The 16,203-nt window shown below is 39.0% G+C and overlaps 1 protein-coding gene across 2 annotated transcripts in view; it reads right to left on the bottom strand.

The window, feature by feature from the left end:
- Nucleotides 1-2,481: 2,481 nt before the first annotated feature.
- The window catches only part of stxbp6 (syntaxin binding protein 6 (amisyn)), a 35,972-nt gene continuing 22,250 nt past the window's right edge, over nucleotides 2,482-16,203 (bottom strand). For both annotated transcript variants that reach the window (XM_083910123.1, XM_083910122.1), the window contains exons 4-7: nucleotides 9,421-9,551; nucleotides 9,162-9,327; nucleotides 3,942-4,099; nucleotides 2,482-2,596 (exon numbers count right to left, since the gene is read on the bottom strand). In XM_083910123.1, the coding sequence (XP_083766249.1) occupies nucleotides 2,573-2,596; nucleotides 3,942-4,099; nucleotides 9,162-9,327; nucleotides 9,421-9,551 (479 nt within the window). In that variant the 3' untranslated portion in view covers nucleotides 2,482-2,572. The remainder of the gene's footprint in view (nucleotides 2,597-3,941; nucleotides 4,100-9,161; nucleotides 9,328-9,420; nucleotides 9,552-16,203) is intronic.

Below are 16,203 nucleotides of genomic sequence, written 5' to 3'. Positions count from 1 at the left end.
TCTGCTCGCCAAAAAAGTCGCCCACATCATCATTCACTGGAAGAATAAAATACTATTAAGAGGCAGTGAGGATGAAAAGCACTGTAGATGTTTGGATAAGATTCATTTCTGGTCACAGCTTTACATTTGTATGTCTTTATCAGACAATCAGTGGCACCAGCTCTCTCCTCCATCCACACTGAACAGTGTTCTACACAATATAAAGTGCACGTTATTTCTAAATAAGTATATTTTTCTTGTGGGGAAAAAAAAAAAGTATATGTGTATATCAAAAGACGAATTATCTGGGACTCTCATCTATTTTAAGTGTTTTTTATTTTTTTTCTAACCAATTTATGTTGACAAATCAACCATGTTCCCTTAAAAGGAAATGTTTCTTTAGTTCACTAATAATGAAGAGCATGACTCTTCTGTCTGTGTAAACAGTTTCATTCCATCCTCGTCTAGAGCAGCTTTGTGAAGTCTGGGAATCCTGGAGATAACAGATGTCAGAAAGGTGAGAATATTTACCAAAGAGTGGTTTTAGAGGCATTTTTAAGGCTAAAATATAACAGTAAGTAATGAATCTTGTTCATCCATCAACTTTAAGGGAACAATTAAATGAAAAATACATGGGATGTGGACACTGGCATTACATAAAAATGTACCAGCACTTTCTTTTGTGGCTGTACTTGTTACACAGTGTATTAACTATATGTGAATTACTGTTTTTACTTCCTAAAGATGGAAATTAGCCAAAAAAAATGTCATGCACTTATCACATCAAGCATTTTTTGCATAATAATTACACAAATAAATATTGGTCATATAAGCTTCACATGCAGTGTTAAAATTAAATATTCTTATTATTTGTAAATGTATTGCAATTTCTGACATTTAGCACAAGGCATTGTGTCAAGGATTTTTTTGCTGCCAGTAGTTTGTCGTCATATTGTTTGTTTACATCTCCAACACAGACCATGTTCAAACTACACCACACGAGGGCAGTATTCACCTTTTCCACAACAACAGACACGGGGGAGAGAGAAAGAGGGAGCGATAATAACATTCATCTACAGTAATGTATTGTTTGTACCCAATAGTGCAAATGATGACTAAATTACACCAGGTCAAACAAGACTAGTAAACAATATTTAAATATGTAATTACAGTAAATAAACAGAAACAGGTCAAATACAAAAATAAAGAAGACAACAATAAACAATAAAGGATGAAGAGAACGTCACTGACTGCATTGTTTGATGGATAAAAAGGACACCGGTATTATAAACTCATTTTCATAATTTTTTTTATTAAAACAATAAACATCCAAAGTGTTAAAGAGAGGAATAAAACCACACTAAAGAGTTAGGCAACTGGAACGTTTTCATTGTGAACTCGACATCGCGCTGCAAGATAAGGTCGTCAGTGTATCATAATAAAATATATATTAAAAAAAGAATCAAACACATATTTATCGACTGTGAGGGTGATTTCTTGCCACTGAGGAAGCCAAAAAAAGATGCCGGCACGAAAATAAACTACTGCACACTGCTGCTGTCAGTCAACATAATCATGAATATTATGATCATTATGATAATCCAAATTATACAAAGAGCACAAGGGGATGACAACTAATTGTTTAAAGTTGAAATACAGCACGGAAAATATGCCTTTTATGGGACATATTTAGATCTACAGACACTGAGATAATAGTAGAACAAGAAAAACATGTTTAGCTTTTTTACAATGCAGACACTGCTTTACTGTATTTGTCCCCCTTTCATTTAAGATTATTGGATTAACAAAAAAAAGCTCCAGCTAAATACAAGTTCAAGTACACTTCATTAAATGTTGGCAACTGTATTCTATGTTGCTTTGGTTGTTTTTATGTCAGCCAAACTTCTCTACTCACTCTTACTTACAGTACTTACTTTTTTTGTTTTTAACTAATACTGTGTGGATATAATTTGAAATCATGGACAGAAACGAAAGAGCGCAACGACTCACAATCCAGTGACAGAAGAAAGGATTGAACTGGACACGAATACTTCTGGATTTAACCACAGATATGTCACTCTGTAACAATCTAAGGGGTTATAATCTGGTGTCTATGCATTTGAAATAGTGACACAATCCTAAAGTGTATCTATGATACCCACGAGAGGGTCTGTCACACTAAATCTGACTGCATTATCCCTGCACTATTCATATATAACTCTTCATAATCGATCATCATCAATGATTGCTGATAAGGACCATGTCAGCATTAGTTTCTGAGCACATGAACAGTGGAGGTGTTTTGAGTAATTGTCCCAGCTGAGGCTCTTTTACCTTTTTTCTTGGCAAAAACCAAAGCGTTAAACATCTGAGGTCGTCGTACGCCTCTCTCTCTCACTCCCACACTGCTCGGTGCGTCATCACCAGAACACAACAACAGGCCAAACATTAAAAATGTTAACATCGTTAACAAATAAGTAATGATTTGATTTTTGTTTGTTTTTTAAAAGAATAAAATCCCGGGATCCTTCTTCTGTACAGCGAGTGGCAATTGGTAACCAAACCCCCCAGCCTAGATGGACGTGGCAGTGGTTTAACACTTGTGCTTCATGGCAAGCTGTAGAAAAATGGAGGGTGGGGGAGTTGAGGGATAATAATGTGAGCCGACTGTTATATTACTCCATCAGCAAAATACTACAAACAATGAGTCTTTAATACCTAAAATAAAACTAGATAGAGTTGAGATACTTTTTCATTATTTTACAACTCCTTCCACAAATGAGAAGTAGAGTTTTATTACTCAGGTGCCAGAAAGTACGTTTTCTACATACAAGACTCAATAACAAGGGTTCTAATGGGCTTAGATGGAGGTTTGTTAGAGCAATGACCAAGTCCACCAAAGGATGACACACACAAGCTTGGTATGTTGTATGTTGTATGAGAAGAGTTGCATTCTACAGAGTGAACACGTGAGGGCAGCAGAGCAGCATGCAGAAATGAGTTGCGTTACAAAAAACTGAGCAAGCAGCACAGCTGAATCAGCAGCCGTCATGCAAGTGAGGCACAAAAATGAACGTATAAAAGAGCCATAGTGACCTTCTCACAGTACTGCACAACACACATGGTCGTTCCATAAGCTGCAGTAAGTGCAGATGTCCACCGTCACAACATGCAAATCACAGAAACTCAAATCTGTCACATCACAGCGGCAACAATCCAACTGCAAAGTCATTCAACAGAGCAGGACACAGAGTTAATGCTCACAAGGGCTTCAAAAACACGCAACACGATGGGTTTTTAATAACATACAAGATAAAAAGATGAGTTATAGAGGAAATATAAAAGATAACGGCGGCAAACTGAAATGAGAAACGCAGACAAACGAGTGATTCTTCATGGGGGGGCTCTGCAGTCATTTCTCATAGCTGAGACATGTTTCTCTGCTTATGAGAGCTCTTGTAATTCCTCACAGTGGGGAAGCTCATCTGTGAACAGTTAGAGGGCCGTGCGAGGCTCGTCAAACGTCTTTCAATTATCACACCATTACTGGTGTGGCATTGTGCATCATTCAGAAACAGTCATTTCACTGGGTAGTGAATGGCTTTACTATGCAAGTCGGTGACACTGCACTGAGGTTTTAAAAAGACAGCTATGATGGTCACATTTATAATTATTTTGTGATAAATTAAAACAATCATATGTCAAATCAACCACATGCTATTAGTATTATTATTATTTGCAGACAAGCATGAGATATGGAATCAATGACAGACAGAGAAAACGCCCCAAAAGAAGAAGAAAGCTATTATTTTCCCACAACACAGAGAACCACTACTGAGAGGACGGAGCTGCAATGAAGCAGCTTTGATCTCTTAGTTAAAATGATGATTTAATATTCTGTAAGACATGGGCTTGGAATGCATTCAGTAAAACCTACCTGAGGGTGTGTATTATCGCCTCACCTTTTGTGCAGTGACGGCAAACTGTTCGGCGCTGTTCATCATGTCCGCGGTCCTCTCCTCGGCTCGACCTAACCGCTCGCCGCGCTCGTTCAGGGCCTGGCTGGCCTTCTGTACGGCACTTGTCACGCTGTCTGCGGCCGAGTGTAGTATACTGTTACCTACAGATAATAATGACGGGAGTGAGGACGTCAGACAGAGCAGAGAGAGAAGAAGACAAGTGAAACAACAGAGGATAGGAAAGGGGGACACAAAAGGGGAAAAGACATCGTTATTCCTTTGGCGACTAAATTAACACAAGATGTGAAGTCTAATCGGTGACCACGAGATTCATTGGAAAAAGAGTAAATGTCTTGCCACCCGGGGCAACGCGGGGGAAGGTGGATAATGAGATTTCTTCAAAGCTGATTTACTTCAAGGAAAGAGCAAAGTGGCATTAACCTTTTCAAACTTAAAAGAAACGGCAACACCAAAAAGTAGAGAATGTGTCATTTGTGTTGACATTCAGCACTGCATCAGTGCCAGTTCTGTCATTAAGTCTCCTCTTTTCAACTCTTTCCTAACTCTAGTGTAATGAGGATAGAATAGTATGTGCTCAGGCAGCACAAGAACAGAAGCAACAGTGACTGTAAATAACTTCTACCTGATTCAAATGTTGTTGAATATTGGATAATGATTTTTGCATGTGAAAATGGTACAGACTAAAAACCAAGTGATAATATAATGACAATGTGAGTTTATCTTCTCATATATGAAGTAACTGAGTTAGAGGAGAAAGTACAGACTGTATTAAGAAGACCTGACAAGTCTGAGGCCGTCTTTTCCCCCGCAGGAAATACTATAATATATAGTGAGAGCACGTCCCGAGGCATGTGGACACGTAACCTTTCTGACAGACAGTTGGCAGAGCTTTGGTGCAGTGAGTTTAAACAGAAACCAACAAAAAAAAAGGCAGAAGGTGACGCCGGCTGGTTTTCCCCCCTGAAAAAGAACTCGCCTTGATAAACTCAAAGCAATTTATGGAGAGACAACAAACACAGACGCATCGCTATTTATACCCACGCACACACAGCCAGTGAGCCACAGGTGCCAGAGCATATTGCACAGGACAAACTAAGCCTCACCTATTACGATTTATTTTTATTTATTCCACATTGAAATCAAAAGGCCATGGTAAAGTGTAATAGTAAAGAATTATTTGGATGCAGGAACTGTAATGAATGTCACGTTTTCTCATCTTTGACCTTTGCCACCATTAGCAACTTCTGTAAACTTTTACAGCACTTTACAGAGACTACAACTACTCTGCTTCTGTCCGAGAGAGGAGAAAAAAACACTAGAAAGGATAAGACCTCTTCACCTTTAGATTCCTCTTTCCCTGGGAGTGAAACTCCCCATCATCCTCAAATGAACTGCAACCCTCACGCAGCCTCACCCCACATCGTTCACTCAGAGCACGTGTGCACATCAGAGTTTAGTGGGAGCAGCAGCAGCAGCAGCGTGGGCTCCATGTATTCACAGGAAAAGGCGAGGTGGAGACATTCTGGAGAGCTTATGATGGGCCTCTGTATGAAGAGCTGAATGAAAATGTGTAGGAGGAGCAGTTTATGTTGACATTGCTCTGATTCAAACTCGGAGCTTTAGTGTCTCTCAACTCAAAGTGGGTATAACAATTCTTTTATGTTACTCAGAGGGTTGACTGCTATCAATTCAGTCTGCTTTTTTAAATGAAAAGATTTTCCACTGATGTTGCAATGGTAAATACAAGAGAATAACTTTTTCTTGTTCCGTTTGATTTTAATCAACGCAAATCGTCAATTGAGAACAGAAAGCAGAGTACAAAAGATGAACATCAACGACACACCTCGCTCAAAAATGCAAGGAATTCTGTTGCCAATACCCTGTGATATCATCACAATAAGCCAGGATTTCTCTCAACAATAGAGCAGGACCACAAAGGGAAGTTGATTTCCAGCAACAAAAGATAAAGCTAGCACAGAAGGGTCACCCAAAGTCAACCACTTTGTTGTTGTACATGCTAAGATGTTAATTTTAAATATCTAAAGACAACGATTCTCATCTTACAATGTCTTTAACAGCTTCACTGTGAAAGGATTATGATTCTGCTGTGTGGTGTGTGGGTGTTTTATAATACTACTATCTTCTTCAAGACGCTCCATCAAAAACTCTCCTTATTACCTAAAGTTTACGAGAGCGCTTCAAGGCCGTGATGCACTCAAAGACAAATGCAATATCCTTAAGTGATACCAGTCCTATTCATACAGAGCCTACAGTCTCCTGACTTTACATTACAGACACTGTAATTGCTGATACTTCAGTGTAGATTCATGTTACACAACATTGTAAGAAAACTATACAAATAAATGTGGATCCATCCACTTATTAAGGGTATACACATGCTATTTTGCTGGGGTTGTTCTTTCATTTTTCATCAAAGAAAAGTGCACATTTGTAATAAATACAAACAGCAATTCCCGAAGTAATATCGCCGCGACATTATTTCCAGAAGAATTGTGTGAAATAACGGCGTACAAGAGAAATGTAATCACACGCGCATGCACTTAATTCTCTCTTACAACAGTCACCCCCAGGTCTTTTATATCTAGTAAATCTCATCCTTTCGTCTCAAATAATTAAGATATTCCCTGCCCCTCATGGACTGTGGTATATTATACTTTACTATCTCTATTATCTTAGCATGAACCACATTCCTACATCATACCTTATTGCATCTAAAAAACACATTAAACCTCTTACTTCACCACTCAATGTACAAAAGTAAGGACATGGATCTGGTCCAATGACATTTTCTTGAGGGGAAAAAAAAGCATTGGCCTTTTTAATTCGCCATCATGCTGCTTTAGACGGCTGCAGGAGGGAACCAAAGAGAGCTCACTAATAAGGATAAACAAAGAGTTTCAGTCCTTCTGTACCAAGCTCACACTGACCAGAGATGCTGTAGATGCTGAGTCTACTCTTGTAGTTTTTAATCAGTTTCTTTACAATCTTGTACAAAAGTAAAGAATATTCACAAACTACAGGCTTCTTTATTATTATTACTTTAAAGATAATAAATCCTTTCGTCAACGCTGACCACTTTAGAAGAAGTTAGTTTAGTGCATTATAGTCTTATATACCATTGGCTTACCTCGTCTGAGTAGATGACCGTGGTGTGCAACAAACTCTTTCCTCATTCTGTTCAAACAGACCTTGCAACGGACAATGACTGAACCTACAGCTTGGTCTTCTGCGATAAAAACATATTGAAAGTCATATTTAAATATAATATACTGTCGTTTTGGAATTAGTCAAGAGTGGTTATGATGAATTGAAATAATATGGAAATGATGTGTTAATCACTCAAGGGTTCGCTTCTTCTTAAAATAATGTCATGCAACTATGAAACTGGTTACTGTGTAATTGAAAGTATGTGTAAATGTTAATTTAAGTTTTAAGTTGAGAGCTTAAAAGCATCCACTTTTAATGTTGAATGTGCAAGGCTGCCAATATCATTTCAAGTCATTAAATACCTGCTTTATCAAATATTCAAAAAGAGTCACTTCAGGACTGACTGCAAAAACGATTTCATTGACGCATTATCCAGTCTATTTTCATTTTTAAATCCTACACTGAGAGGACAGTCAAAGCTTAAACTGAGAACCATGACGTTTTAATGACTAACTTTACCAAACAGAGCGCAGGAAACCATAGCCACCGTCAGAGTTCAGTAACTTGGAACTAAGATGAAATCTCTCTGTGTGTGTGTGTTTATGGAGCTGCTGCAGATACGAGTCTCCCACAGTTATGGTCCCACACCTGAGCAGCGTCATGAGTTTTGTTTTGCACTGGTGTGAGACTTAAACTGGAGGGGACAGAGTTGCCAGAAAACTGACCTCCTGTCACAAAGTGCAACACACACGGCTTCCTCAACACAACCGGGAGACAGGAGTTCATTATCAGATCATCAGGCAGACATCCACGATTGAAACTTAATGTATAAGTGATATGAAGCTTTTCTGGTGCCTCACAATCATTCTTGATTATTGTGTAGTTTACACGATGATACAGTAAGTGTGGTTTTCAGATCGACTGGAGGCGTGTGGTTGATATCTCCATAATCCATCCCACTCTTAAGACCCTTGCTCTATGGGACACAACCACCGTCCCACCTACACACACAGAGAGGAAGTAGGAGGAAGGTCAAGGCAAAACAACAGTGGTGAAGAGAACCGGCAGTGTTATCATCAATGGTCAGATGACAGGGTTCCCACACACAGATTTAAGAAAGGAAGTGAGCGGAATTCAATTTGACAGAAACGACAGAATCTCATACACACAGAACTCGACTTAGTTTCACTCGTCTCTGGTGCACAAAAGCTGAAGCATCAACTAGAAAATACTACAAATGTATCTGCAAGTGATGGAAAACAGATGAATATTATGTTAATTTCTTTGTTTCCAGTTGCTGGTGAATGATACAGAATGTGGTGCAGTGGATTCCCTGCAGGAGGTTGTGAGGTTTCCATAAATATTTCCATGAATAATACAACAGGTTGAACGGCGCTCAAAGACGAGGCTTCAGTGTAAACAGATCAATATCTGATCAAAACGTGCAGCATGCGCTCCATTTTCTGCACTGCAGAGGAAATATCCAAGACTAACAAGACTAACAAGTTTGGGGATTGATTTCGTTTTGACATGTTTGAGCAAGTCTTCATTAATGTTATTTCCAGAGTTAGATTTCAAAATGTTTTTCCACGACCTCATGGATTGGAAAGTCAGTGACAAACAAAGGGAGGGAGTGTTACAGCTCTTTGATATTATTTTGAAGGGCGGAAACTGAAGTCTCACACTTCAGGCACACAGTGAAACGCATTAATGTCACATAAATTAGGGCTTAGTGTTGTGTTCCTTTGTGCTGTAAAACCATGTTGATCTGTGGCAGATGCTTTGAGTCACATTTTGTTGGACATCCTCGTTGACCTCACTCTCAGCAGATGCTGTGTACGAGGAACGAGCATGAATTTTCATGCGCGCCAGGTGCTGATTGACATCATACATAAACAGATTGAGAGCGGCTTACAGCACACAGTGTGACACAGCGTTGAGTTGTCAGCCATGGCACGGCCACTGTGTTTCCAAACACAAATGCTAACCAAGAACAGTTGCGAGAGCTTTAAGAAAGCTAAATAAAAGTCTTACCCCCCAGCAGTTTGGACTGACAGTTGATGAACTCTGGTTTCCGTGCTGAGCAGTAGCGCTGGCAGGTGTGGTGAAGGATCTGGATGAAGGTGCACTTCTCTCCAGCCGAACCAGCGACCCACTGATCAAAGCCATTATCAAACAGCAGGTCGAACTCTGGACAGTCCTGTGAGAGAAAAACAAAGAGGAGAGGATTTAGTTAAGGAAAGGCAATTTGCTGAATGTCCCTTTATTCACACAAAGATTTTAGGTGACATACTTTGTTGGCGTCAATGCCGTTGACCTGTCGTAGCTGATCGATCGTCCACTGTGACCTCTTCACAAACGCAGAAGATCCTTGAAATTGCTTCACCTTAGTGAGGGATAAGTGTGATGGTTTCTTATTCGTCACTGTGGAAACAAAAAAACAATAAAGCAACACATTAGAAAGATAGGAAAATAAAGGATAAATTAACACATGATAAGGAGCATGAGAGTCACATAGAAACTCCTTTATTTCCGTGGGCGGCAGAAACAAAGGGAATCATTAACAAAGCACAATTCACTTTTGGAGCCAATAGCAACACAAGAGCATGATACAATTGCTCATGAGGAGACACAGCCCGACCATAAAAGACAAAAGTAAAGTTGTGCAGTACACACACGCGAGTCTGACATGTAAAGTATGCTGTGCAATTACAAAATACAACTTTATCCACAAAACGTTGTTGTTTTGTTCCTGTCAAAGTTATTTTATTTATTTATTCTCATTAATCATCATGAGAGTGATGCATTTCTTTCACGACACTGCAGACTAAATAACAGCTTACACATTCGAGCACCATTTCAAACAGTTCAAAGTTATGGAGCTCAGTTGGTGCATGAATAAGCAGTTCAACAATAAAGATTAATATCCATTGTGCACAGCAAGTTCTTTTTCTTTCTTTTTTTAACCAAAAAGGTAAAATAAAGTAAGTAAGACACTTTGTGTGTGTGCGTTTATGAATAACTAAGATATTTAAACGTTAGCCTCACCATTTTGTTCTAGCCATAAGGAGATCACATGTTTAGAGATCACCAAAGCTCAGAGCTGCTTGTGTATAATAGCTGGACACTGAAGGTTTTTGTCCTTTTGTGGAGACAACATAGTTCTGTGTTGCTTATTTAACCCAAGCAAAAAACCTCAGTTTCCACTCCAATAGTAGGCCAATAGAAGCTCCAGGAAAGCAGAAACTTTTATACAGAGAATGAAAACTGGATTTTAAATGTCATTCTGTCGAATGGCAGCAGCCTGAAAATACTAAGGTCATCCAATCTGCAGCAATAACAGTCTTTCAGTCACAGCCATGGTAGCTAATGATAGAATACATCACAGAGTCACTACTTTCTCTGAACACATTAAATAGACATCAGGTTTTATTAGTCGTATTTGATAAGTGAAGGATTGGTGGCTGAGACAGGAAAGAATAACAAGAATCAAATAAATCACTTACACACCTGTCAGCACAGGCTATATAAAAGAATAATATGAGACTTGCAAGTTGCAACCATGTTATCAAGTATCCCACACTGTGCAGAGCACACACTAATGTATTCATTGAATTAGCTGGGTCAATAAAATGTTTAAGTGAAGCTCAAGGTGACTTTAGGGCACAACATTTACACCAATGTTAATCTGAAAAAGCAAAATCCTATAACTCTGTAAATGCTTATTGTTAAATAAGTCATTATGAATCATTTGCTTATTCGCAACCACATGTGAAATCTATAAGAACATATACAGTATATATACACAGTACAATGTATCAACAACTCGTGACTTTGAACGCACAGAACACAACAGATGAGACACTTTCTTTCATTTGCATATTCACTGTCAAATCGCACGCTTTGATCTCAGAACAATGATCACATCAACCCTTCAAGGACTAGAATCAGTCAGTTGTGTAGGAGAAAAACATGTGAAGCACATACCAAGTGATCCAGTGCACATTCAAACACAATACAGTGGCATCTACTGTCGTGTTTATGCATTTTGAATTGAAAACAACTAGGTCGTATTCAAAGTAGCAGACACCTTTGATCCTGTAAAATCCACTTCATATTCAGCTGTTCACTCCCACCTTCGTCTGAGCTGCTCCCTTTCATCAAATAAACCCCGACAGTTACGAGAGCTTAATTGAAACAGCAATCAAGGACAAGACTGTGAGGGAAAAATGATGTTTAAACAAAACCACCTTCAGGTGCTCCCAGAGAGAGAGAGAAATAATTACTGAGAATAAAGTCAGTAAAGACGGCAACAAAAAATGACAAGAGGTGAACAGAGACACAGCAGGTGAAAGACAGAAGGGATGAAGATGCAAAGATGGAGGAGACATTCATACTTACACACCACCAAGGCTTATTTAAAAACACCTCACCCTGGAACACAACGCTGAGACATCAAACACCACTTTAACGCTACATAATACGTCTAAAAGCGAGGAAAGACCTCATTCACTGAGAGGCTGCCAAGCTGCCATTGTTTCCATGAGAGAGGAAAGGCCACGCTGAGGTTCCTGTCCTGCTCTGACGGTGACATGCTCTCACATCACTTCTTTGTTGTGCTTGGCTCCTCTGATGGTGCAGATATCGCAGATGAAACCTTCTCTGGGTAAACTTTCCCTCAAGGAAATATTATCTTAGTTGAGGAAGTAAAGAGAGAAATCTCAGCACCATAAGGATCTCTAGTAAAAGCAGTAATGACATGAAAGTAGATTTTTAATGCATACAATCATTTGTGGAAATGTTTAACACCGCACTATGAAACCAACGATCCTGTGGAATGTTTGAAAAAAAAAAAACCTCTGAACTTGCACGACCACCCACTTCATACAGTACTTAATCCACAATATCAGTACGATAAGCATCAATATTTTGGAGCTACTACCCGAGATCATATATGAAAATCTAGACACATAAAATAATAAAAGATCACATCAGATAATGTGTAACAGTACAAGCAGGGAAGTTATGTGTTCCCCTTGGCTAAAGTCGTTCCAACATTCACTAACCAAGCAGAAAGTAAAGCCACACACTAAAAATCATATTTTGTTGTGTGTATAACAATTCCACTCTTAATAAAGTGGTTAAATAACGACTCCCTTCTTTTCTTCCTCTTACAGCTTCATTCCCTCACAGCCAGCAGTCAAATATTCCATTGATTAGACATTGGTTGTCATGGTAACCTTATTAGCGCGGCACAAAAGACACCTGCCACACAGCGAGAGCAGGCGAAGACGATTCACTAAACTGCAACTAAAAATGCAAACACCTGGTCACAATTAAAGAGGATTTCAAAGCCATTTGGATGTCATTAAGATAGTAGAAAATGTTAATGGATAAAGTGCTTTGCCAGAAGAACTGTAGTTTTGTTTGGCTTGGCTGAGACTCAGGACTGAGCTTTCTCTATTGTAAAACACTGCTCTCAAGGGTTGGAGCATATGTGGTTGAAGAAAATAGAGATATAAGGCGAGTGCGAGTTTAAGAAGGTTCGTTTGAGGGGAAAGACCCAGAGCGCACAGTGCTTTCATCTCTGGAGAAGAATGCGCTTCACACTTTGTGAAAACATTGAACTCGAGCGTCATCATCATAATACTCGAGACATAAACTCCACAGTTCACAACCCCATCCCCTGAGGTAACAACAGCCTGAAATGATTGCCTACATATGGATAACAGAGAAGCTGAAGCAGTTTTGTCCCGACATGTTTACATTATTTTGTAGGATTGTTATTTGAGCTGTCGTCACGAGAGCGAATGTAACTCTCGTTTCTGTGCGAGTCTATGATTGCAGGTCTATTTTAAAGCTAGAACACAGTGTTATCTTCACAAAGAAGCTGTCACCGGAGTGAACCACACCACCGGCCAGACGAGCAGCAGCAGCAGCAGCACCGCAGAACAACGGCCGCTACAGTCTATTCATAAGTAAGAAGAACAAAGTGAGTGCTGTACCAGGCGTTCAAAAGGCTGCCCATGCAGAGGCGAGGCACCGCAAGTAAAATGGAGAGAATATATCAGGGTAAAGAACAGCTAGAGAAAGAATAAACCCAGACAACAACATCATCATCATCACTGTTACAATGGAGCAGTGCACAGCTGCACATCCTCACATGACTGTAAACTATTTTAAAGACTGAGTTACAACAAACACCAGCATCCGGTTCACATAGACCTTTAATGTCTAAACATCTTGATTAAATTAAGTTGTTTTTTTCTAATTTATTTAATCAGTGAACGGCACACAGTTATTGGCCGACTTCCACTTTCATCGAGATGAAACTGTGGTGATTTGTTTAGAATGACGTATTCCACAAATTCCTGAGAAACATAAAGATCGTTAGACTATTTGCATTTAAAGGTAATCCTTAACAGTGAGAAGACATGAAAATTAATCATTTTCTAAAGCAAATGAATTGTATTTTAGATGATATAAACCACACGTTCACTTTGTGTCTGTGTTCAGGGTTTTTTTAAAATGTCAACGACTTTGATTCAGCAGTAAATGTTAAACCTAAATTATTTTAAAAAAATAGCTGCCTTTGGCCTCCAGTCACATCTGTTATCCATTCAATTATTAATCTTACCCAAGGACAACAAGTTAAAATGATTATGGATAGAAAACTTTATTAGATTACAGAATGTTTCTGAACTGAAACAAAGGTGATAATATATTACTATTGTACGCAAAATATAAGTATGTGGCAATGGCAAATATAATGATGTAATCACTTGTATAAATGATGTCCTAACTGATGATTAAAACCTCAGATGACAGCAATCCAACCTGTTGATCCCTGTGAGTTTTTCTCTTTATATGAGAATAATGAGAACTAGAATGACTAACACTCACTAACCAGTGAAGGAGCAGTTTACATCTATGTGTGTTCATTTAATACAATTAAGTAAGAGCTTTGTGGGAAATTTAATAAAAGGCAGCTGGCATAATTATTGGAGGAGTGACCTGTGGGAGTATGAAAAAAGAAAGACAGAATATGAACAAGGTTGACAATAAGATTAAGATGAGATGATGAGAATGTGTTGAATTGACGGCTTCAACTTCATCTCATTTCCAAAAGCATAGAGGGCTAGAAATGAGGATACATTTCCTTTTACGACAGCAAGTGATGAACCATTCCAGGAACTACAAAAGGCAGAATTCATTTTCACCATGAAAGAAATTACAGAACTCTATGAAGAGAAACCATCCTCATCCAAAACAAAAGGGCAAAAAACAATCACAAGTTCCACAGAGTCAAGGTGTATTTTTCTTTCTCATCTCGCTGTGCTCGTGTTCACATCATCAACGGAGGAAAACAGGGTCTCTGGTGAGGCCCAGACTCCACATCATCATCATGACCTCCTGCACTCATCTATCAGCCTGATGATAGCCGTGCTATTCAGGCCGGGCCCAAGTCCACATAGTAAGCATTCCTCTGGAGCCAGAGTCCATGGAAACAAGGAGACATTTCATTTCAGCTGGGCACTGAGCCAAAGCTTATCTCCTACTGTGATGGTATGGGATGGATTTAATACCCGTTTGTCTAACTAGACTCTAGACTGACCATATAAAACCTGAACCAATTGTGGTGCTGTATACGATATGGCTGGGTCTTCTGTTCATGGGCTGCCAAGTCTACGTTAAATATTTAGCAAGAATTAAATTAACTATTTTACTTTGAGGGGAAAAAATGAAAGAAGACAAAAATGTCAGTGCAAAAACTCGCACGGTTATGGAAGAAGATAAAATATGGACGTGCGTGTTAATATAAATGACTTCACAGCAACCTAATCTGGTTATCATCATGCAATGATGCTTAAGCCGGGGGAATGTCAAAACAAGACGCATTCCTCAACACTTACTTGTTCAGGATGATCTAAACTGATCTGAACCCTGTGATCAAACAACAACCTTTGATTCAGACCTGGCTCGTGCAGTACGTCCCACAACAGAGATGCATGGTGGATTCAGATAAACCCTCTAAATCCAACTAGCTGTAATTTTATCCCAATATCTTCCTACTAAGGGGTCTGGTTGTAGGTTATGGGATATAATCATGCTGGGAATTAGGAGATTTAATGTATGCCTCTAATTCATCCATTATCTTATCTTAACACCGTAAGCTTTTCACAGCTATTATTAAATTAATCTTTAACACAAACGGTGAAATCAAATGACTAATCGAAGCGTTTAAAATTGCCATCATTCCATGGCCCATCTGTTCCAGTTTACAGACAAGTCTGGCTGTCAGAGTGCTATATAGACTGCAATAAACACTGCACAGGTCTCTCCAAAAACCCAATAATGTGGTCGGATCTAGGAGGTAAGAAAGCCTTATGAAAACAAGTCAAGTTTGACTTTTATCGTTGTGACAGGTATATTAAAAGAGAGAAAGCTATTTTGGGGATGTCAACAGTAGACACAGCTTGCTGGAAAGCAAAATAAAAAGGCTGCACCAGCTATGCTCCAAACCATGCTTTGTAAAAGATAAATAAAAAGCACATGCACTGCGACTGGTACCATGAGAATTATTCAGCTTCAAGCAGTTGCTTGAACGTTAACTTTCTTCACAAAGCTGCAGAAAAAAAAGATTGTGTTTGTGTTAAGTTTTAGGGCCCATAATAGAAGTGTGTGTGTGTGTGTGTGTGTGTGTGTGTGTGTGTGTGTGTGTGTGTGTGTGTGTGTGTGTGTGTGTGTGTGTGTGTGTGTGTGTGTGTGTGTGTGTGTGTGTGTGTGTCGTCATCTATGAGAAGCTTATACAAGATGCATTTGTTGAAAATGGATCACTCAGTTATGTATCCTTACATTCTGAATTAGTTGATTCCTTTATTCCACCTAATAATACCAATAAAATCAGGTGCCTACAATAGGGAACATTTATATATACATTCACTTCATTTACACAGCATTTAAATCCAATAGATCTTAGTATAGTATGATGTAGCCACATGTGAACAATTGTACATGGAGAACATTATTTGTGCAGTGATGCAGTGTTTGCAGTGATGCAGTTTTATAGCACAAC

The sequence above is a fragment of the Microchirus variegatus genome (genome assembly GCF_963457635.1).
Source record: "Microchirus variegatus genome assembly, chromosome: 2".
Classification (NCBI taxonomy): domain Eukaryota; kingdom Metazoa; phylum Chordata; class Actinopteri; order Pleuronectiformes; family Soleidae; genus Microchirus; species Microchirus variegatus.
The sequence above is the reverse complement of the archived record's forward strand: the minus strand, read 5'-3'. Positions and strand labels throughout refer to the sequence as shown.